The sequence below is a fragment of the Pocillopora verrucosa genome, chromosome 2 (genome assembly GCF_036669915.1).
Source record: "Pocillopora verrucosa isolate sample1 chromosome 2, ASM3666991v2, whole genome shotgun sequence".
Classification (NCBI taxonomy): domain Eukaryota; kingdom Metazoa; phylum Cnidaria; class Anthozoa; order Scleractinia; family Pocilloporidae; genus Pocillopora; species Pocillopora verrucosa.
In genome coordinates, this window is record NC_089313.1 from 9,294,630 (window position 1) to 9,317,954 (window position 23,325).

At 36.7% G+C, this 23,325-nt stretch overlaps 1 protein-coding gene and 1 pseudogene across 1 annotated transcript; one reads left to right on the forward strand and one right to left on the reverse strand.

The window, feature by feature from the left end:
- The first annotated feature begins 18 nt into the window (after positions 1 to 18).
- On the forward strand, positions 19 to 23,321 carry LOC131799527 (ubiquitin-protein ligase E3B). The gene is made up of 32 exons (XM_059117235.2): positions 19 to 216; positions 2,040 to 2,089; positions 3,435 to 3,484; positions 3,965 to 4,029; positions 4,254 to 4,313; positions 5,238 to 5,342; positions 5,469 to 5,516; positions 7,261 to 7,312; positions 7,935 to 8,020; positions 9,119 to 9,201; positions 10,119 to 10,224; positions 10,856 to 10,976; positions 11,165 to 11,199; positions 11,354 to 11,383; positions 11,937 to 12,049; positions 13,266 to 13,402; positions 13,988 to 14,143; positions 14,763 to 14,937; positions 15,685 to 15,806; positions 16,054 to 16,156; positions 16,743 to 16,842; positions 16,999 to 17,121; positions 17,534 to 17,611; positions 17,743 to 17,841; positions 18,357 to 18,470; positions 18,637 to 18,774; positions 19,505 to 19,570; positions 19,841 to 19,899; positions 20,648 to 20,830; positions 21,265 to 21,376; positions 21,763 to 21,855; positions 22,825 to 23,321. The coding sequence occupies exons 1-32, from the start codon at positions 97 to 99 to the stop codon at positions 23,017 to 23,019; spliced, it is 3,177 nt and encodes a 1,058-aa protein (XP_058973218.2). The 5' UTR covers positions 19 to 96; the 3' UTR covers positions 23,020 to 23,321.
- LOC131799530 (uncharacterized) lies at positions 5,747 to 6,562 on the reverse strand (annotated as a pseudogene).
- Positions 23,322 to 23,325: the final 4 nt, after the last annotated feature.

Below are 23,325 nucleotides of genomic sequence, written 5' to 3' on the forward strand. Positions count from 1 at the left end.
CTCTAAATGCGCGGTCCCTTAGCACTATTGAAGTAAACAGAGAGTTAGAGAGGTTGACAGATTTGCCTCGAATATGTGAAGTTAACTTAAATTTTAATGATAATGTTTGGTGGTAATAAAAAAAAGGACCGTGTCGAATTTGTTGAAAAAGTGCAGGCTGCTCGACAACAACGATCCGAAGGAAAAGAAAGGGAAAGAGCTGCTATTCGCATTCAGGTATTTATATATAGACTGCTAAAGATAGATATCTGATCGCTAAGGAGGAATATGCTCCAGAAACCACATGATCACTATTTATGAGTATTTAAGAACTTTTAACCATCCTTGAAATTAAATTAATCTTTTGAAAATATTTGCTGCCGGAATTCGTGAGCCAACCAGTACAACAGCTGTTTTAAATAGTGCATGTTGTGCTTTTCTATTTAAAGGCTAGATTACTTAGATGTCTTTAACCGGCATCCGAAGAGGAATTTTAGCACCAGTCAAACAGAGAAGTTACTCAAAACAAGTAGTGACTTTGATAGGAGAGATGAAATTTGTAGTGTTTAAGCAATGAACCACTTTTTGAAAGAACGTAAAAATACTTTGATTGCCAGACTCACATCACTTACTGACTTGACTTAACCTAACCTAAATAACATGGACACCTTATTATATTTATACTGTTACTTACATAACATTACATGATGAAAGGTGATCAAAATAAATTTCACAAGTTAACAAATCAACACCACAAATTTTTTTTATAGAGCATGTATACTACTCCTTTATATGACCACACTTAGCAAGGTGCGAGATTGTGCCTGTCTGGTAGTAAGTGTGACTGAAAATTGAATGTCAGTGACTGGAATTTTAAAGGTAGTCACAAGAAGGCAAGTTATCCAGTGTCCCCACTGGACAACATTTTTTTTCTAATTGAAAACATTCACATTTGGTTCCCAAGAAGGATTATAGAACCTCCACTGAAAAATAAATTAAAAGTGTTCACAAAATGTACTGTGCTTTCCACCAGATAGAGATTTATCCAGTATGTAGTGTTACTCTCCCTTTGAACAACCTGTGCCAGGAAAGTTGCAATAATTGATTTAGAAGCAGTCATGTTTTCAGCCGTTAACATGACAGCCATACAAAGGGCACATTCCATTTGTGATGGGTCTGCTTTCCTGGTGCTCTGTTTGGCACTGGTTTATACTCTGAAAATGTTCAAAAGTGTTTTAAAATGAGAAGGGGAAGAAAGTGCTATTTATTAATAAGAAGTTCATGTTAAGTTTGGATATTTTACCAGCCTCTTAATTGTAAGACAAAGATTTCTCCATGTGAACTGAAAATGATCTTTTGTATACTGTTGTACACTACTCATATTGTTTAAAGGAACAGCACTCTAAGCTCAACTATTTTCAAAGTCACCATAAAATAAAGAAAATGGTGTGGCTGGCATTTATTTTTGTAGAAAACAAAGAAAATAAATGAACTTTGTCTTCTGACCCTACACTTGTAAAAAGTATGTTTTAAAAACATTACAACCTGCTACATAACTATCAAACAAAGGTTGCAAAATGGCCACTTTCACTGCAAAATTATTTGGCAAAAATTTTATTGTAGTCTCCATTGTGACCAAAATGGTCACAGCATGGAGCTTTGATGAGGAAAATATTTTCAGCTAAAGTGTGCCTTAACAATCTCACATTTCTTTGTATTTCACATTGAAGCTAAAATGTTGTGAGTGGAACTCTTTAATGACTAGTTTTTCCTACTTGGCGATGTTTAAAAAAATTGTCTAGCAGCACTTTGTGTCCCTATAGTATTTAGTATAAATTATATATATATTTGCCCCAGTGCAAACAAATTTTGTTGATGTTGTCACCTAGCGGATATAACCTGAGATTGATTCATCTTAGATGTTACCCAGAGAGCTTTGATCCCTTATTTCGAGGTGTTGAAATTTGTTAAAGCAACCATTTTGCTGTGTACATTAGGGTTATTATATACTAAGTCAATGAAATTTTTGAAAATTCTGCTTCCTTTTTGTGCTTTCTCAGGCATGGATGAGGAGGCTCCTGTGTATTGCCAAACTGAGAACTGAAACAAGGTATTTATTAACTTAGTTGGTGCCCAAAAACACTTTATAATGTTAATTAATCCCATTTTATGTTGGCTTGTGGTGAAGAAGAAGCCAGATTATAATTTACCACAAAAATTTTGCCAGGGACCTTGCTATCATATCTTATTCATCAATTACCAATTAATTATTTATTAAAATTTTTTTTCATTCTATCAGAAGCTTATAACATCAAAGCACTTATGTATGTCGGAGAGCTGGGGCTTATTAAAGTGTAAGACCAGCCAATTAATCTTGTGTAACATGTAGTTGGAAAACTGCAAGTTTGTGTGCACTTTTCATTTTGCTGTGAGTGTTATTTCAGAGTGATCAACTGTATTTTCACAACTTTCTTGTCTGAAATATAGACACTACTTTCAGTCAGCCTAAAATCTTCAGTCAAAAAAAGTTGGAAAGTAAATCAGTTTCTGAAAATATCATTTACCTCAGGCTATAGCTATCTAGTCTTCTGTACACAACTTTTACAACTCCCGTAGTAGATTTGCTGTTCATATTTTTCACCTTCTTGCTGCCATGAAAGGACATAGATTGAAATGTTTAAATATCCTTGTCTTAATGAAAACTCAGAAGCTTATTTTCACAGCAGTTAAGTTTACTTGTGGAAGTCTCTTCCTTCGGTGATTAAACACTGCCGAAACAATCCTCTTGATTCATTTGCATCTGCCATGCTATCATTGACTGCCACATTTGTGTGTGGAGTGGAACTCAAAATTTTTTCAAAAAATGTTATTGATAGAGTCTCTCTTAAGAAAATTTAATTATCATAAGTTATCCAGGGCTTTCCCAATGAAAATGATGGCTCGATCATTAATTCTTGTAAGCTTTTCAGTGCCCCTTTGTGATCAGTAGAGAGTTTTTATGAATTAAAATAAAAAACTGCTTATAAACCCCACCTTGTTTTTAGACAATACATGTATAGAGGAATTTAGACACTTCTAGGTCATAAACTTCTAATTCTAAAGAGTACATCTAGTGGGTAAGTATGAAAACTGTCCAGTTGTACTGATATGAATTTTTTTTGGTGCAAAAGAAGTAGCATCAAGGAATTCTGTTTAGCTCCTACCCAATAACTGATGTAGAGGGCACTGGGATGGCATCCCATACAGAAGGAATAACACTGGAGTAACACTTGACTTTCACTTGGAGAGCGTTTTGCTTTTAGTATGAGTTTATTATAATAGTCATTGCTCCAAAGTATTGGATGATCGAAGAATCTTTCCTTAGGAATAATTGTGTAGTCAGTACATGTGTCACTGTAGTAAACTTAAATTCCAGAGAAGTTTGTCATAAATAAGTTTGTTTCTTGCACATTCAGGGAGGAATTTGACCAGTTTATTGAGCAGAGTGGAACTAAGAAACCTTCAGGTTTGACTGTTATGCTCTTTATAGATCAGTTGACGTATATCAGTTTCAGAGATTTGAATGTTTTGCTTCAGAATGCCAGTATGGAATTTTGATGTTCAAGCAACAAAAACAAGACATTCATGAACTTGAAATCTGATCAATTCCACCTGTCAAATCAAATTATATACAATGCATCTTGTTCTGATATATGAGATATCCTGAAGTAAGCTACAAGGAATTACACCAAATTTGTTGTTGATTTTTTTTGTAAGAAACAGGCTCAAAAAGCAACCACAAGAGGTTTTCTTGGAGGTTTTGTTGTTGTTATTGTATCCTTATTTGTCATATCATGTAATCACAACTTTTTTAGAATAATTGGGCATTTTTCTGGGTGAGGATTGCAGTGGTGTGGTTGTACCAAAGAATTGATGTTTAAAACTAAACTGTTCTTTGCCACCTTCTTAAAATATGTAATTAATAGATATTTTTGTCTTTCTGCAGCAACTGATGTCTTTCACCTTGCAAGAAAATTTCTTTTTACTTTCCATTTGAAGGATGATGAGAAGGTATAATGGTAATCGAAAGTTTAAATATAAAAATTCTTTTTTGTGGTAACATCCTAGAATTCTTACCCCTATTTTGTTATCTGAGTTATTGAACAGCTTATAAATAAATATGAGGTGTCAAAGAAAATGAGTAATTGACAGAAATAGTTTTAAATGGTCATTTAATTGAAACTGACAATAACAAACTTTACCATGATTTCAATTTTTTTTTTTTGCATGTGCAGAGATTTGAAGCACTATGTAGACTTATACTTGGTAGCATGGAAGCCCAAAGTGAACCCAGGGTGAGTAGGGTTTTTTTGCCCCTTTGACTTTTGACCCAAGCATGGAGTACAGGGACCATAAATCAGAGCAGAAAAATTAAGATCAAGTACTTGCACCAAGGACAAAGACATTTGCAGCCATTGCTTCATTGATAATTACAACCATGATAAATTGCTTTCCATTTGGGGCTATCTTACCACAGAACTGTTATTTGTCCTGCAAATTGTTAGGAAGGAGACAAGAAATCTCAAATTATCCTTTTAACTGAATATAATGAGACACAAAAAAAATGGCACATTCTTCAGTTCAATAATCATATAAAGGAAGATAATGAATCCAGTTACTACAACAACATGTAGGTATTGCATCAAGCTTAGTCTGATTCCTTATAAGAAATTAACTGTGTCTTGCACAACTCACAATAAATATTTTTTATTCATCAGGATAATTTCAAAAGTTCCCAGGCCCCTATATTGAAATGAGAATGTTGTTTGTGTTTTACTTATTTAAAATCAGTTTAACTTATTTTTAACTGTAATTTGTCTTAATACCAAGGTGGTAATTATGATGATGGTGATAATCTGAAACATATGCTGATAGAAATGAAACTAAAGTAAAAACTTTCAAACTAAAGATGAATTTGAACTACAAGATATAGATGTTTAGGAACACCCTAAGTAAGAGGTGTCAGGTGTTAGAGGATAAATAAGGTTGATATGTAAGTATTTTACTGTGCATCAATTAATTAAACACATGATTAACCCTGTTGGTTATATATGACTTAAAGATAAATGTCAAAATATGACAGGGAAAGGGGGAAGAGGGGATCAAAAATTCTCCTGAATGTAGATGTGTTTTAAAGGAGATGTTTCATCTCATAACTGCGGATGAATTTTCTGTTGCAGCTCTCATTAAATGTTTTATTTTTCTTTTCATCTTTTCAGCTGTGGTATGTGTCAGTTGTCCTTTCACATGATCTTGTTCTTCTCTGGCTGCATCAACTCAAACACTTGTTACTGATTTGCTGTAAACTGCTTCGTAAGCTCAAGGTGATCATTAAGCTTTAAAGAAAGTTACTCTTTAATACCAATGGTACATTTTGATGTTAATAATTTGCCTCTCAGTCAATGTTTTGCACATTCTATCTTTGTATTCCTGTTTGTATGTTTTTTCAGCCTAGTGTTTCCACAGATGCAAAAAAGATCAGCATCTATTTGAATATGGTAGGTTAGATAATATTTGTCAAATATTACTTATTCAATGTTACCAGAAGCATATAACCTACTTCTAGGTTACATGCTTCTGATGTCAAATTATAATTGTTCATCAGACTTATTTGTGTAGTAATCAGGTAATTAAAAAGGTACACAGGCTGGTATTTAGGTAATTGTGAAGAAGAGCTCCCCAAAAAACCTGTCGGCCGACAGACGGCCAACAGGTTTTGCCCGAAATATCAGCTACCTGTTGGCCGACAGTCGGCCGACAGTCGGCCGACTGTTGGTAATGTGTCAGTAACCTGTCGGTAGCTTGTCGGTAAAACGTTAACACAAACCTTAATGTTTTCTCTCGGTTTTCGCTTGATAAAACATCCAACATGTGTAATACATTGACAAGAATAGCCTTTCATAGATTTGGTGGCTCCTAAAGGAGCCGTTTTGTGAGTGGTGAAATATAAAAGATACTTCACTCGTAGAATCGAGAATCTGTTCTCTTTCATCGTCTGGAGAACCTGGTCATATTGTTTGTGTATGTTGGCCAGGCTGTGGGTGCTGACGTGAATGTCTGCCGTCTGCTGGTGTTGCTGTTGTGATGCGGGTGGGTCTTCTTATGGCGCGGGTTGGTCTCTGCGTCGCACCTCTGCTCGGAGTTCTGCCATGACCTTCTTTACATTTAAAAGGCGCCTCTCAAGGTTTTTAATGACCTCGTCCTTGTTCCGCACAAGGTTGGCTAGCTCTTCAGCCTCTTTCTTGTGTTCCTCTAGCAATGCCGTCAGCTCCTGGTTCTGTTCCTGCTGATTCTGGAAGGCCTGACCCACTCTTTTGTAGTCCTTTTGCAGTGACTCGTACTTTTTCTTTAGATTGTTGTGCAACGTATCTGCAGGCTGTTGACTGGAGACTGTTGACTTTGATGTCTCTTTTCTTTTCTGAGGCGGGCGTTCATTACACAAACATTGCCTACTGTCACTGTGGCAGACGCCACACCTATTCTCACAGTGAAAAATAAAGTGGTCGCGGCCGCACACTGTGCACTTTAAGATTCTCTGAGACATGTTGTTGTTTGCGAACTATTACGTCGTAATGATGATAACTTTTTTAACTAAAGGCTTTTCATACGCTATCATCGGATCAAGTCCGTCGATCAGTAAGTAGGTGAAGTCTGTCGAGTCATACATCACCATTCGGATTGTTATGTCATGTTAACTGTTCGTTTTTAACACAATTTTTCTTTTTTCTTAACCTGTCGGTAACCTGTTGGTTAGCTGTCGGTAGACTGTCGGTAACCTGTCGGTAACCTGTCGGTCAACTGTCGGCCGACAGTTGACCTACAGCCGGCCGACAGGTTTTTTGGGGAGCTCTTCTTCACAATTACTGGTATTTAAGCATTAAAACTCCCTGATTTCCAGTTTACCATTCTTGTGAAGGAGACTTGTCTGATAAATGACCAAGCCCTGGTACAGATGAGGTTGCTTTTTTTAAGAGTATCTCTGGAAATAAAGCATCTGTATTTCTCAGAGTTGTTTACTTTTTAAATACAACAATTTGACTGATTTCATGGGGTGGAAGATTCAGCAATTTAGTAACAGGTAAATTAAATGTAACAAAGAAAATAGTTATAATTAATAATAAATGAATGTGTCATTTCAGCATTGTAGGTATGGCTTCTTTTGTAATGAATTAACAAGTATCCAATAGAATGGTGCTATTCCATTCACTGTATAGCTACACACAAAATTTATTGTGATTTCAGCTGATTGTATTTACTGATTGTGGAAACTGGAAGATTTTAAGCATGAAAGGAGGTGAGAGAAGATACAAGTGATCACAGTTTCCTCTGATTTGTTTGAGTGGGCAATAAATGTCCAGAGTGTGCACTCTTTAACACCCATAGCAGCTTAGAGAGGACTATTTTCTACATGAGAAATAGCATTTATTATTACAACTCTAAGACTTGAAGCCATAAGAGTGATCAAAAGGGATCACATTACTACCATTCCTTGTCTTGTTTGTTGTTCTTTTAAAAAGTATGGCATCATACCTGTGAGACAATATTTTCCTTATCCACCATTTGTATTGCCCAGTTTATATAGAGTGATCAAATGTGGAACTGGGATTATAATCTGTATGTCTCGAAAGAAATATCCATTTCTTAGGAACATGGGATTCTTCTTTGCAAGTTGATTGCTCCCTGGATTACAACTGACCATTGTGTCTCCAATACAAATGGAATTTTAAGAATACTGAGGTTCAACTTATGCTCTGTTAAGGAGACAGATAATCAGGATAATGAAGTTGTTGTCAACTAAAAAATTAGAAGAGCTAAAATATTTGATAGTGTTAAACGTCAAATTCCTAGATTGATTTTTCATTGTGATATCCAATAGAAAAAAGCCTTTGTCTCATTATTTCAATTAACATTTAAAGGGGAGGCCCTTCGGCAAAGTTTGCAGCAACTTTGTGCAAATGTTCTGGGGCATTTGAACAGTAAAGGACTGTATCCATCATTGAAGGTATGTGCTGAGGTTAAAATCATTTCAGTCTGAAATGATTTCAGACATAATTATTTGATTTGTATTGTCCTCTACTGAGAACTATGAGTGGTATATATGGTACAAAGAAAAAGTATGTTGAACTTTCTTTGGAAGCTAAATAGTGTGAAAGATTTTTTTCATATGACCTGCTCTTTCCCTTGCTACAGTTTGACTGTCACTGGTAGATTAGTTATGAAATAGCCTGGCATAAATTTCAGTGTATCTCATGTGGAATAAATTTCATTGCTGTCAACTGCATGGGTTATCATGACTAAAGCATGTGGTCAGAAATGCCTTTGAAAGCATTTGGTGTGATTCTTTTTTGCCTTGTGTTGATGTAGCTAACCCACTGAGTCAAACATGGCATGTAATCAGGCAGATCAAGATTTTCGAAAAATGTATTACATAAAAGAAATTAAGAAGAGCCTTGATGCTTGTACATTTTGCATTTCTATGCCTAGGACAGGACCTCATCATGTATGTTTTTGACTATTGCTTCAATAGTGTAAGATTACTGTTTTTTAATCAAGGAATATTATTATATACACATTTTCTTTATGAAGAAAGATATTATTTGTCTTCATTGTGGAATAAATAAAAAATCTGAGTCCCCCTCAAGGAACCCCAGACCTTCAGATTCTGACTGTACGCTAATTCTCTACCACTGAGCTACAAAGAACTTCAATATTAAATTCAGATCTGATACAGTCCCTGCATACTGTTTGGTCATTAAAAAACTCTGAGTCTCTCCTAAATAATCAAACTGTGACTGTCAGATTCCACACTTTGATGCATTACCACTTAGCTACAGCAGAACTCTACAATAAGCCCCAGGCTATGAATAGGTTCATTTGTCCCCATGCTTGTGACAAGAGGACTAGGTAAAATCTTTCATCATTTAATCACTGAGTTCCTTTAGACATGAAAAATAATTTTCAATCTTTTTCATAGGACTGAGCAATAATGATGTGTCTGATATGTATAACTACATTAGAAAACAGTGATTAAATCCATTTGTAGTTATGAACAATATCTATTGTGTTATACCAAAATTATATCACTGTTGTTGATATGTAGGACCTCTTGATGAGTGGATTGGCTTGTAGTGAACCTTCTCTAAAGTGTGCATCATTTAAAGCAGTAATTACAATGGCTCTAAGGTAAATTATTTTTTTGACATAATCAGCCTTATGTTCATGCACTGTATTTTCAAAATTGATTCTAATTCACTTATTTTTATACTCAGCACTGCTTAGAGGTTTTACCACAAAATATCAAACATTTTTTTACCCTGTTCCTGTTGTTTTAGAAAATGTAAAGTAACCCCTTGGACTATTTTAAGTAGTCCCACCATTTTATCTAGCACAGTTATTTTAATTGATTGGACCATTTTAGCTACCAGTAGTTACCAGTTTATCTAGTTTTAGCAGTTGGACCATTTTGTCTAGGTACCCCTTTCTATCTAATTAGACCATTTTATCTACAATCAGCATCAAAATTAGTCAACACATCATGTTTGAACAATCCAATTTATGTCTAGAATAAAAATCCTGTGTCTACCACACTCTTAATCTTTGACAAGACATTGCCTTCCCATTCAATATCTAGCTAAAAGTTTATGTGTCACAATATGACATCGTTTTTTGCCTTGGGTAAATTGGTGATGTTTCTTAAAAGGAGTCTTTCATGGCACCTGTTCAATTTTCTTGGTTGACTAGCCCCCTTTTTTTCAGTGCATAAAGAAAGACCATTTTATTTACTAAAGACTATTTATCCCTGTGGACCATTAATGCTGCATGAGGATCATTTTACTTAGTTGAACCACTTAATGTGGTAGACTGTTTAATCTAGTTGGGTCATTTTAAGCAGTTGGACCCTTGTATGTAGTTAGACCATTTTAGGTCATTGAACCATTTTAATTGGTCTGACCATTTAAATCAATTGGACTATTTTTACTGGTTAGATAAATTTATCCAGTTCAACATTTTATCTCATTTTTTTAGTGAGACCATCTATACCAGATGTATTAATGTAACTACATAGTTTTGCATGGGTTTTATTGTAAATTTCCTTACAGGCCCTTGGTACTCAGCAACTTTTCAGACAATCTCAGCAGCCTGTTTATACTCAACATCCTCTCTGTTCCTGGGCTTATCCTACATCTTTCATCAATAGCACCAGATGTAAGTTTTCACTCATTTGTATCTGCAAATTGTATGACTTGTTATTCATTTAATAAAAATAACTGCTGGTAACAACAATTTAGTAAAAATGATTGTGAGCTAACAACTGATTTTAAAAAACCGATTGCAAGAAAAATGGCAAAAATTTTTAATTATTGGAAACTTTGAAGCATTGCTTGTTTGCAAAAGATAAAGAGTTAGGGCAAAGTTGGTATTACATAACAGTTAAATTGCTTCCTCAAACATACACACAATACACAATACACTAATTATTATTACAACTCCCCTGTACAAGGCTATTCTGTCGTAATACAATAATATTTATCTAATAAATTACAATGGGTAAAAGAATATTTACATGTGTTGGGAAGAAAAAAGAAAAAAAAAAAAGAAAAAGAAAAAGGAAAATCATTTTTAAGTCCTAAGTCAAAGAACCTTTAAAATGTTTTTTTTTTTTCTGTTTATGGTATCTAAAATACTTATTAACACCCCTACCTTGAATTAAGACAGATTTTATTTTAAGAGTTAAAAACGTCACTTGTAATCAAGATTTAGATGTTTAGATCTCACTTACTTTTGAAGTCAGTGACACACGAAACAGTTTTGATTTTATCCTTTTTTGGTTATTCAGGGTTTAAAGCCTTTGAAGGTTCATGGCATCTATAAAAAAGTTATATCATTCCTCCAGAAAGAACAGAGCATTAGAATTGTCTTGAATGCATTAGAATGTAGCTACTCTCTCTGTCTTTTGGGTAAGTACAGTGGCTGAGACTAGTACTGGTCAGGATTGTTGACTGTCTCCTATTTTTAAGACAATAGCACAAGTTGCCTTTTGATCTCTTCACGGAAAATTTTACATCACAAGACAAAGTGGATAATAAAGTATTCTTAACATCTACTTTTTCTGAATTAAAAACCAGCCTTTTTTCTTTCTCTGCAGCTAATTTAGTGGAACTTTCTCAGCTTGAAATAGAGGTAGGTGTTTAATCAAGCTTTACTCTTTTTCCTGGTCTTGATGGGTTGTGAGTTAACTTTGCCTAATGTTATGATGTGGGTGATGAGTATGATTATATGTTACTCTGTAATGTAACTCTGTAACTGTTATGGAATGACTCATCTTACTTTGTAGGTCTTGAGGGAAGATTTAACCAGTTTTTTGGTGAGTACCATACAAGCCATCTAAGGATCCTTATTTATATTCTTTTCTATTTTGGCATGCAATGTTGTCTTAAACTACACGATGAGATACAGTAAGATTCTGTTAGACAATGTAGATGTAAAGTTACATGGTGAAAGTGACAATAAGCAGATTGATACTTTCAGTTATAAATACATCCAGGCATGATGCCATGGTGCCCCATCTTGTTTTTAAGCACCTAGACCACTTCAAAACATGAGCTCTAACCCAGGGTTTTTGTGATTCTTAAACTAGTATTAAAGCTCCACAGATGGAGATGTTTAACAAATAGATTCTTTGTTGCACACAGAAGCACACAAGATGCAGCTAGGTGCAGTGTCACATATTCTCTCCACATTTTGACATCTTTAGTGATCTGTTACATTAGATAAAGAAGCAAAATGTTGCTCATGGTGGTGTCATCTAAGTATGCTTCTGTCCTCCAGTAGATCATTTATGTAAGAACCAATTAAAAGGCTTGTATAATTTAGCCGTACTGTCTCTTAACAACTGTTGCATGTTCTGTTATTTTCAGGAAATAATTACAAAGATCCTCAACTATTGCCAATCATATGTTGCTAAGAAGCAGTCCAATCTAACAAACTGGCATCCCATATTAGGTTGGTTCAAGCAATCTACAGATGAACAGTGAGTCATTACACATTACTTGTTTGTTCTAAATACAATAAAAAAATTATAGCTGATGCTATGCTCACTCCTTTGCTATGTCACAGAAATATTAGTTGGTGGCAATGATATTATGCTTCTTCACACCTACTGCAGGGTGGGCCCTACTGCAGGGTGGACCCTACTGCAGGGTGGGCCCTACTGCAGTCTGGGCAGTGGTGTCCTAAGATCAGTTCATTCCCAGGTACCTCATCCCACAAAAACTCAATTCAAAATACAAGCTATTAATTGACCCAAAACTAAAATTTATCTCATCACCATGAAAGGTCGCGAAAGGTCACATGATACGTACGCTAGTATTCAATAAATGAGGGCTATTAACTAACTGTTCCAAAAAAAAAAAAAAAAAGACATTTGTAGGGTTATTGGAAAGAGCAGCAAAGCTTTCTGCTTAATTTTCTTTGGAGGAGAATTTCATACTTTTCCTAACTTTTTATGGTGGTGAATCTTAAGGACACTGTTCTTCAGTTTGTGAGATCTGTACAGGGGAGTGATGGTGTTGTGTGGGACCGGATTGGGTCGAAAAGTTTTAGTCCACTTTTAAGATTTCCACTGAGAGACTGTGGTCCAAGCAATCTAATCTGCTTGGTGTCTGTCCAGATGACTTGAATGTCTTGTGCAATGGAAAGATAGTTTATTTATTATCTGATGTTCCTAAATCGTTGACTTAGTGATTGAAGAAAGTTCCAAGTGAATTCAAGAAGAATAGGATCTATATAGGAATGGCCTTTCATTGATATATTAGAGGTTTGGATAGTGTCGGCTATACTGGACATGTGACAGGATTCAAAACTCAATTTAGTGATGTCGTAATTGCCAGGAACCACAACACGCGAATTCCATTCTTTTCAAAATATAATATACATTTGGTGTGTACAGTTCAAATGGGTTGAAGAAATGGTGGTATTATGGTCAGTTTCCTGGACTCTGGAATGAAAGGGCTAAGTGTAAGCGTGGGATGTGATATAACGCGTTTTTAGCAATTACACCTCACCCTCTTATAACACACCTCATTCAACCTCAGAGTATAAATGGCTCTAAAAGTTTTCAATTTAATTTTTGTGACACACTGCAGGGTATCAGGAGATGGACAAGGGGACTACCAATACTTCTTGTCACTGCATGCCAATTAGTTCGTAAGTGAAACTCGAGCTGACACCTTCCCTTGTGTTTATAGGCTGAACAATTCAATTCCTCATATAAGAAAGCAGCTTCAGTCCCTGTGGAGTCAGAAAGTTGTGAATCTGTTGTTTGAGGCTCTTTTAGTCATCAGTGAAGGTGAAAGCAATGAAGTAAAGAGCAAGGATGACAAAGGTCTGGTAAAAAGAGTACATTTTCTGCGTTTAAAACAGTTTTTATGTCAAGAAGTTGAAAACGTGGTCAGAACTACCACCGGGATTTGGAAGGGGAAGGTCCTCAATAATTGGTCAGAAGGTAGCTGTGCCTCTCATTAAAAGTGGTGGGTTTATCATCCAAAGTCTATAAAGTAATACACACAATTTTGTTATAAAGGGGTGTTTGCGCACAGGAAACATTAAGCATAGCGGTACAATTATAAAAGATTAACACTTATGCTCTCAAACAGGGCCAAGAAGCAATGGCCTTAACTGGAAGCACCTTATCACTTCCTTACCATCATCTAATGGGTTCCTGTACATAGCTGTTAACCCGATTATTGTAGACTAGGTCTTGGTCCTTAAGAGAAAAGGTCTCATTCAACCTAAAATACAGCCCTCTTTACTTGGTGAGTGAAGACCCTTATCCAACGTGAACTGTTGTGAAGATGATTTTGTGGAACACAGTCAGCAAGTTACAGGAGGCTGTCGAGGTTGACTAAACTCTAACAGTTGCCGTTCCATTCAGTACATTTAATGTTTCCAATCACCTGTTTTACCACAGGTAATTGGAAACCATGGTCTCGTATCGGCAGAGGTCGCTCCAGATGTGGTCAGTCCAGTTTATCCAGTTCGCAGGTTGAGGTGATACTGAAATCTTGTGTCATGTATCAAACTGTACTGTGTACTTTCTCTCAGATCAAGCTGGATATTTTGACAGGTTTGTAGCTAAGACTGAATTGCTTTATCTTTTCTTTAAGTTACTTAGTATACATTTCTTGATTTGCTGATGGCTGCAGCTCCTTCAGTGAGCTGGCTCTGCTAAGCAGGCGTCGTAAGCTTGCATGATTTCAAATCCTTTGGCAAATGCTCGCTTTACGGAAGAAATAAACTACACTTTCCCATGGCATGGCGTCCTATATTTGAGAGAGCTAAGAGCGCCAATTAGAGAAAAAGGGCAATATTTAGTTTTTTTTTCTTGTTGGCTTCGTGGCTTGTGTGCACCAAATGTGTGACAACGTCTGCATTTGCAGTGAAAAGTAGTCTTTTTTTTTCTATTTCTCTGCTTCATTAAGGTAAGACTATAGGAATAAAAGAATATTAGAGACAGTTTCTGGTATTTGCCAGGTGAGGTTAATGTCTTGTGCTCAACCATGAAATATATCCGAAGAAGTCCGATTGTTTTAGAGTTCAACTTGGAAAACTGCACTTGCTCGATATCCTTCGTTAAAACTGGATTTTAGGTTTGGAGTGTTACCATACTTCTTTAGGTCCTAGGGGGTTAAAAGGAGTTTTACAAAGTTGGTAATACGAGGATTTTCTTTTTTTTGTTCTTGTAGGGTTGAGTTACCAAGAAGGATTTGTGGTGCATCTTTGGAAGTTTTTTGATTCTTTTTGTCAAAATGACAGCGTGGAATCTCACTTGTGGAGTCTTGAAAAGACAGGCTTGTTTAACAGCCATGAGCTTCAGGCCGCTCTTGTGCTTTTCTGTGACTGTTGCAGTCACTTATTGCCGTAAGTAAAATTCATCTCATTGAATTTCAACTTGTTTGAACAAGATGTATTTCGTTTTCTTCTTTGTAGCTTAGTGCATGCCTCCCTAGCTGTTAAATATTTCAGAGAAGTTGTCAGGAAAACTTTGTCATGAAACTTCCCCTGTAATCTTAATTCACACGAGAATAATACGAGAAATTCCCAAATGTCTCGCACGTTTCCAGTACACACTCCAATAGGAAGATAGCAGTCTAGACCCTTGTAATTCAAATCGGTTGAGACATCAAGATTGCCAGCTCGGTGTCACGATTTTTCCAAACGAAAGCTCTTCTTGGATAGTAACGTCAGATCGGCCTATACTATACTAGTATATATATACACCTACACTAGTGTAAATAAACAAATACTTCGAGTTGTAATCGAATATCCTTATGTTGAACTGGTAACTGTTAATTTCTTCCCCGTCTAGTTATATAAGTATGAAAATGTAGCCGCTACATTTTATTTCTTTTACCATTTTAACCCATCGTAGCAAAAAAAACTTTCAAGTACATTTAATTTTGTGGCTCAGCCGGCTAGATTAGCGCCTCAGACGTTCTGAGAAAACTTGCGCCTGTTCCTGTTGTTTTCCACTACGTTTGCAGATATTAGATTTAAGGTGAAACAATCGAAATTCTACTCTGTGATCAATGGCCATGTTGCTTTGACACAGTATCTTCAATTGATCACTATTCGTAACATCACATATTGATTATTTTTTCACCTTAGCATTGTTGATGATTCTGAAATGTACGAGATACAAAAACCGTTTCGTTTAGACGAGCTGAATAGAATATCTGCCTTCCTCAATAACGTGGTCTTCAAAATGTTGTGGAACGAGATGGTGGAGGGTATGTTCATGTTTCTTAATTCAAGATGAATGAGTTTCCTCTTCTTCCAGTACCCTTCCCTCTACTTAAAACCATTTCTAGAATGAACTTACACAGTAGCCTTCTTTTCTGTAATAAAGTCAGAGTTGTCGTTGTAAATGTGGGTGCTGCTCGTTTAATATTAGCTCTAGAATTACTCCTCTGTTCTTGTCAATGACTGGTGATGAGATATTTGTCACCAAGAGCCTACTTTCGTGGAATTTTTTAGAATCAAGAGAGCAGATGTTGAACTCAGCGCATACATTGCTTATGATACTGTATGACAGAGATTGCAGACGCCCTTTCACCTCTCAAGATCAGTGGCTTGTTAGGTTAGTAGATATTTTTTACGTAAGAACTCGATCTAACCATGTACGGTCAAGGCATTTTATGTTCGTGGGCCCTGTCCATCGCGGCTTAGCCTCAGTAATCGGATGGGCGAGGAAAAATCATTTAGATCTCCGCTTTAAGGCTTGGCCCAATGTATACATCTGACTTTCATTATTACGTTACTGGCCATTCTACCAATGGCGGTTTAGGGACGATGTAAGGAAACATTAAAACAAACTTTCATAGAGCGCCGTCAAAGAAATACACTTAGAGCAACATGGAATATATCCAACATGTAACAAGTCTTCTGGGACCACCATGATAGAAGGCCAGCGCCCAAACTGCCCGGCCATGCTACCCTCTTAACCATTTTTCAGTATTTTAAAAGACCATTATATTTTCGAGACAAATTTATCATTTTTGAATCATTCAGAGAGGAAAGAACGTCTTAGTTGACGAAAAATCACAACACTCAGATTGCGGCGTTTAAGTTTTCATTTTGTACAAATGCATACTATTGTTGTGGACACAGGTGCCTTTAGTTCCGTAAATTTATATTTATTTGTCTGCCCTCCTTTTACACCATAGGAGCATTAAAACGAGTACGTTTGTATCAGAACTTGAAAAGCGGAAGAAAGGCGCCCTGATGGTGATTCAGAAAATACCACATGTTCTGCCTCATAGAGAGGTATGCTAACTTATTTTTAATTTATTCCCTTTAGCTGTTTGCGAGGTTACTGCAACACAAATTATTTCAGCTTGTGCTGTTCACAAAGGTCGTTATTATCGAAGCCTATTGTTATCAATGTTGATCCACTTTTCTTGATACGTTAATATTCTGCAGAGGGTACAACTGTTTAGGAAGTTGGTCACCAAAGACAAAGTGGAACTTGGTATCACTCGTCCCTCAGATGATTTTTTTCCTCAAGGGACGCTTATTACAGTTCATCGAGCGAGACTGTTGGAGGTGAAGCACGTTTTTATGTCGCTTGCTGTGAATTCCTAGGGAAACAATACCGTTATCTTTTATGCTCGTCATCAGGAGTGGTAAACCTTTCAGAAATTCATTGTTCTACTTAACGTTTCTTCCATTTTGCAAGAGATAAGTATTTCATTATTTGAGGCTACATTTACGTTAGTTTTAATAGACATTATATTCAAAAGAAAGAGCTGTAAAGGAACACAATCCATAATGAAAACGAAAAACGACCTATTCAGCTGTTAATTCTGTTACTCGTGAAGAGTACACGGCAAAATTTAGTTCATAAAGATTAAACCTTTTCCTCACGTCGCTGCAAATCAGTTGTCCAGTTGTGTATAAATTTGAGTAGATAGATTTTGTGTGACATTTGTCAATTTTTGTCTCTTGAACTGATCAGGATGGCTATGAACAGCTGGCCTTGCTCCCAACTCGTTCATTTAAAGGAATCATCCGTGTCAGATTTATTAATGAACAGGTGAGTGTTTTTGGACGGAATAACAGAATAAGGAAGACCTTTAAAAATAAATTTGGAATGACACACGGTACTGGTTTACACATTCTGTATAATTTAAACTGTGGTTTGAGTTTGCTTTTTGTTACAAATAGGGTCTCTCCGAGGCTGGTATTGACCAAGATGGTGTGTTTAAAGAGTTCCTTGAGGAGGTGGTAAAAAAAGGATTTGATCCCTCACTTGGTTTATTTAAGGTTAGAAGAGTTGTGCGGAAAAAAACTGTTCTGTGGCAAATAAGTGTGGCTGTGTATTTCCAGAAATTTACGTTAGTGTGTGTCATAATTGTTCGAAGTTCGATTGTGTTAAGAAATAACATTGATATCATAGATAAAGGGGGGGGGGGATTCTAAGCTAAAGCACATGATAATTGGGAGTGATCATTTACTGACCATCTCACTTCCTGTCCATTAAACCGTTTGACATTTAAACAATAACATAGCTAATTGTAAACAAGGACAGACGGAAATTTAAGTCGCAGATGAAAAGCAACATCCCTAGTTACAACGGTTAGAAAACCATGCATTTCTTGATTTTTCCCCCCTTCCCACCCCTATGAAATGTTCATTGATTAATTTTATGCGGTATATTGATCTGACAATATGCTTTTACTTGGAACTAAATCCATTAAATTGACATTGAATTGCATTAAGTTAGAAGAACTGTTACTTGAATGTTGGTGAATCGAACAATAATGTCGTGTTACTTCTAGATGACCAGTGGCGAGGAAGAGCGATTATTTCCGTCAAGCACATCGTTTATTCACAACAATCATTTGAAATTGTTCGAGTTCTTGGGTAAGGTGCTGGGCAAAGCTCTGTACGAAGTAAGTAGAGTATTTCTGATTACCTAAATCCATCTTTGTTAGAACCATTACCGTTTCCGTGGGTTGGAGTTACCAACTTTGAAAAAATGATACTTGCCAACTGTTAAGGTGTTCTTTTTGTATAGCCACTAATTCATGCCTGCTGTGTATGCTTCATTCCATTTAGGGTATGGTCGTCGAAGTACCGTTTGCATCATTTTTCCTCAACCACATTCTTAGTCGACAGCACAGCGGTTTGTATAGTTCAATAGACGAACTGCCTTCACTTGATCAGTCACTGTACAAAAGTTTATGCTTCATCAAGGTTTGCATCTTTAATGAACATTTTGCTTCAAATTTACATGTGTTATAAGAGATAAATCAAGTTAACTCCGCCTTGTGTAAGTCACCTAGGAGAGAGCACCGGGGTTTGATCTCCCAACAGGACCAACACCTGGGGTCTGAAAATAAATTAGGACAAAATTCTGCTTTTACAGTCAACAAATTGGACCCTTGTTGGTAAAGAATAGGGCACAGAGTTGCCGGTGTTGCGGTGCGGTTTTTCTCTATTATGATTTCATCGTTACATGGATAGGAAAATGCATGGATAGGAAAATGCATGGATAGGAAAATGCATGGATAGGAAAATGCATGGATAGGAAAATGCATGGAGATTTTGGCTGATAAAAACAATTTAAAAATCTGAGAGTAGATGAAGTACGAACTCTGCTTAACTAGTGAGCTTATCTTACCTTACTCTATTTTTTCGAACAGACCCATTCCCACTTCCTACCATCGATAGCGTTTTACGTCATTAAATCCTTCTTTTTCGGTATGGAAGGATATTAGCAATACATTAAATTTTGAATAACTTAATAATTCAAAATCATTGATAGTAAGAGAACTGAGTCGAGTGAAAGAATAATGAAAAAGTGAACACGATTCGTTAACTAATATTAAATATAACAAATGAAAAAGCCTTGAGAGTGCTTTCTTCTGGTGTCAAACTTATAGGAAGCGGTTAGTTATGTGTGACATTCTTTCTTTATTTTCAGCATTATGATGGCGACGTTCGAGATCTCGAACTGTCATTTTCCTTTGACGAAGATGTTCTTGGCAAGGTAGGATCTAACTCTTAGCGTTTGCTTGGCCCAGAACTAACCTTCTTCCCTGGCTCAGCCAAATCTGATATTCAACCATTATGGTCACAAGGCCATAACACTTTTCCGAGTTACTATTAAACTTCTCTTTTGATTCATCTATGGACTCAATACCAGGCTTCTGAATCAAGACTGGGACATACGTTATAAGATGAAGGCTTATTTACAAGGTCTCTATTTTGAATAATTGAATATTGAATATTTTTTGGCTAATTTTTGTGTTACGTTCAGGTGATCACTCATCAACTCATGCCAGGCGGAAATGTTATTCAAGTCACAAATGATAATAAGTGAGTGGAGTTCTGCATCCTATCCACTAACTTGATTCAACGTTACAACTTTTACAAACAATATCCTCAACGTTTTAAGAAAGTGTTTTTGCTTAAAGTTGCAAAAGTGAGCTCGCAGTAACAGAATGAAGGAAAGTTATAGAACATAATCAACTGTTTCATGGCTCAATTTCCAATGGCTGAATACAAATAAGCAGGTCGAATAGGAATTTTGTAGTGTTGGTTTCTAAGTAAAGACGCCATTCGGGCTGCAGTGCGCGGCGGGGGGGGGGGGGCTAGGGGGTCAAAGTTGCATATTGTCAGTACTGCAGCTCCTCACTCAGATCAGAATTTCACATCAGCTACAAAATAAGTCTTGTATCTGCCGTGGAAAGGTGAAAAGATCATAAGAATGGATACAGTTAAGGCTATACAATTTGGCACTGGTGTACGAACATCTATATGTTTTTGTGGGTCGTATGAACAATTTCAGAGTGTCACTTGAGGTTCATTGTGCTACAATTTTCTCGAGGTTGGATTGTGCTCACATACGCTCAGAACAATATTTTCTATTGTAAGATCTAAAATGTTGTTCCTCATCCTGGGAAAGTTCATTTCAGGCCAATGTTTTTGACAGCTCTCCGCGCGATTAAGAATGATATTGATCCAAATGGGCGCCAAGATATGACATCATTCGCTGTTAATCAATCTCAATTAACACTTTATGTCGTTGAACTTGACCTGTTAAGTTTTCTATATTTTCATGCAGGATAAGTTATGTCCATTTGATGGCTCACTATCGCATGTGTGTTCAAATCCGGGAACAAACGGCAGCCTTTATACGGGGTTTCAAATCTATCGTGCGACATGATTGGTTGCAGATGTTTTCCGGTCCTGAACTTCAGAGACTCATTTCCGGTGACAATGCTGCAATGGATCTTGGTGACTTGAGGTATCGTAAGTCGTAATGATTATAAGTGGCAGTAAAAGGTTAAGATAAAGTTTGAAGTCACAGTGAAGTGAAGTTTCGATTCTAGAAACATGATCTTATTTAACTACTCTTCTTTCTTCAGGAAGCATACCTTAGTTGAAAAAACCGTCTTTCATCTTCGACCGTAGTCCCGCAGGTTATGAACCAATATGGTGGACCCTAGGAAGTTCTGTCATAAACCTTTTGAGAGACTGCTGCTTATTTTAAATTCAGGCAAAGATTTCTGAGCTCAAACTTTTTTTCTCTATTTCTTTCTTTTTAACACAAGAAAAATAATATCATGTTATCACGATTGTAAGTTGTCCTTGGATGAGTGTTGTGTTATCCAACTCAGATCAACCCATGGTTTAACTCCGCGAGGAAAGTTTGTATTTGTTGCCTTTTTAATTTTGCAGACGTCACACAAGATACTATGGTGGTTACCATAGCAATCACAGAGTAGTCAACTGGTTATGGGATGTACTGGAGAAAGACTTTTCCGAGGACGAAAAATCCAGATTTCTTAAGGTAGGGTTTTCATTGTTCACTCGTCATAATCCTCGCTAAAGCAAGAAGTTCGCCTGTTAAGTTTGGTTAGGGTTTAATACAGTTTTTTTTAGTTTTTGTTCGATGGTAAAATAAACTGTTTATCCCCCTAATTTTCATATTCATTTCCATTTCGTATCCTTGACCACTGTTCTACAATTCGCCTTGCCTGTCTTTGGTAACCTCAGCTTCAAAAATGATTCGCTGCTTGGTAGACATATGAATAATGACCCTAACACTCTCGTGACTGGGACGTCAATTGGTGAACAGAAAGCTCAGATAATTCCCCACAATATTACATCGCAAGGGCGTAAGGTATTTTGTGGTCAGTAGTTCAAGCTCACAAACTTCTCCTTGTCTACCCGCAGTTCGTTACGAGTTGCTCGAAACCTCCGTTGTTGGGATTTGCTCATCTGGAGCCTCCATTCTCCGTTCGATGTGTGGAGTGTAATGATGACGAGGTGAGTGATTACTTAATCAAAACGTGATTAGCTTCGTACTTCTCTGTACAAAATCAGTCAAGATCATCCGATGACTCGCTTGACGGTTCGCTCATCGTAGCGACTTTCCTAGCATGCCAGATTTCTTTTGACTAACTCGTCTGGTGTGCCTTTTTCTGCAATTTTGTTATGCCCATCGCTACTAATTGCCAGAAAACGTCAACCATTTAGGCTGGCTTGTTTTGTTGCATGGCTGCTCAGAATTGTCGATAACAAAGATGCTTGGCTTCGGACAAAGGAAAAACTGAAGGAGCAAGTAGGCAAAAAATCTTCACGAGTTTCCACGCACATAAAGATGGTGAAATTTACTCTTGCTTTCCGCTGGCAATGAAATTTGCTGAAATCGGTGCTCAAAACCTAAACGTATGAACAGAAGGGTGTGAGCGTGGTAACGCTAAAAGGGTAATTGCATCTTTATAATACCCCATTCAAGCGGCGGTGTTGAGGTAAAGAGAAAATGTAGTTACGATAGAAGTAATTCTAACCCTAAGTGGACCTTATGTGTTGCCTGACTTAGCTCCGACCGAAAATATTCAGGACCCTTCTTGCTGTTGATTGATTTTCATACCCGTTGACCAAACGGTATTAATTCCACCCTCCCCTCCGAAAATAAAAATTCCTGAAGTTGAGAAAAAGCCTACCAGAGATTTTTCTTGAGCGTCGCCAAATAACGTTGAAAGAGGACTTCGCTGTAAGTTAAACATATTAATGTCGATTTCCATGCCATGCTCACTGTTTCAAACTTCAATCCTATTGTGAACACGTGTCAAAATTGTTTAAATGCTGAGAGAGAAAGTTAGTTTTTGAGCGCTCTGATTGGGAGCTTAAGAAAATTTTATCAAACAGCCAACTCAAGTTGGACCGAGAAGTAAAGTTACTGCTGATTTATCGATTCAATGAGTTATTCAAAAACTCCTTGTTTTTTCCTAGGATGAAGGTGACACTGTTGGCAGCGTGTTTCGCGGGTTTTTCAGCGTTGGCCGGCGGCGTGATCCAGTTGGGAGACTACCCACCTCATCTACTTGTTTCAACTTGCTCAAACTTCCCAACTATAGGAAGAAAAGCACACTCAAAGAGAAGCTCCGTTATGCAATCAACGCCAACGCAGGATTTGAACTTTCATAATCGACGACAGTGAAACAGGAACAGTCCCTTTATTTGTTGCCCCCAAAGATCCATTCTCAGATCTATCGCCTCGCAAAGCTACCTTTAACTTATAGGAAGCTTCAAAATATTGCTGTAGTTGGTAATAAAGAAAGGTCAGTGAGATGATTATCCAAAACATTGAAGGAAAATTTGAGCTATTTTGCTTAACGAAGTTACTTCAGTGCTGAATGAGACTTGGGTCGGTAAAGCAGATCTCAGTCAATGTTCTTTTTATTTCTATGAAAATTGGTTTATATGAAAAATAAATGTACATACACATTTTTA

Bases quoted from the DNA above. Each gene is read 5' to 3' on its own strand.
- LOC131799527 (XM_059117235.2), top strand. From the start codon at position 97: ATGATAATGTTTGGTGGTAATAAAAAAAAGGACCGTGTCGAATTTGTT. The intron at 9,202-10,118 runs GTAAATTATTTT...ATTTCCTTACAG, and splicing joins GTAATTACAATGGCTCTAAG to GCCCTTGGTACTCAGCAACT. The intron at 19,571-19,840 runs GTAGGATCTAAC...TGTTACGTTCAG, and splicing joins ACGAAGATGTTCTTGGCAAG to GTGATCACTCATCAACTCAT.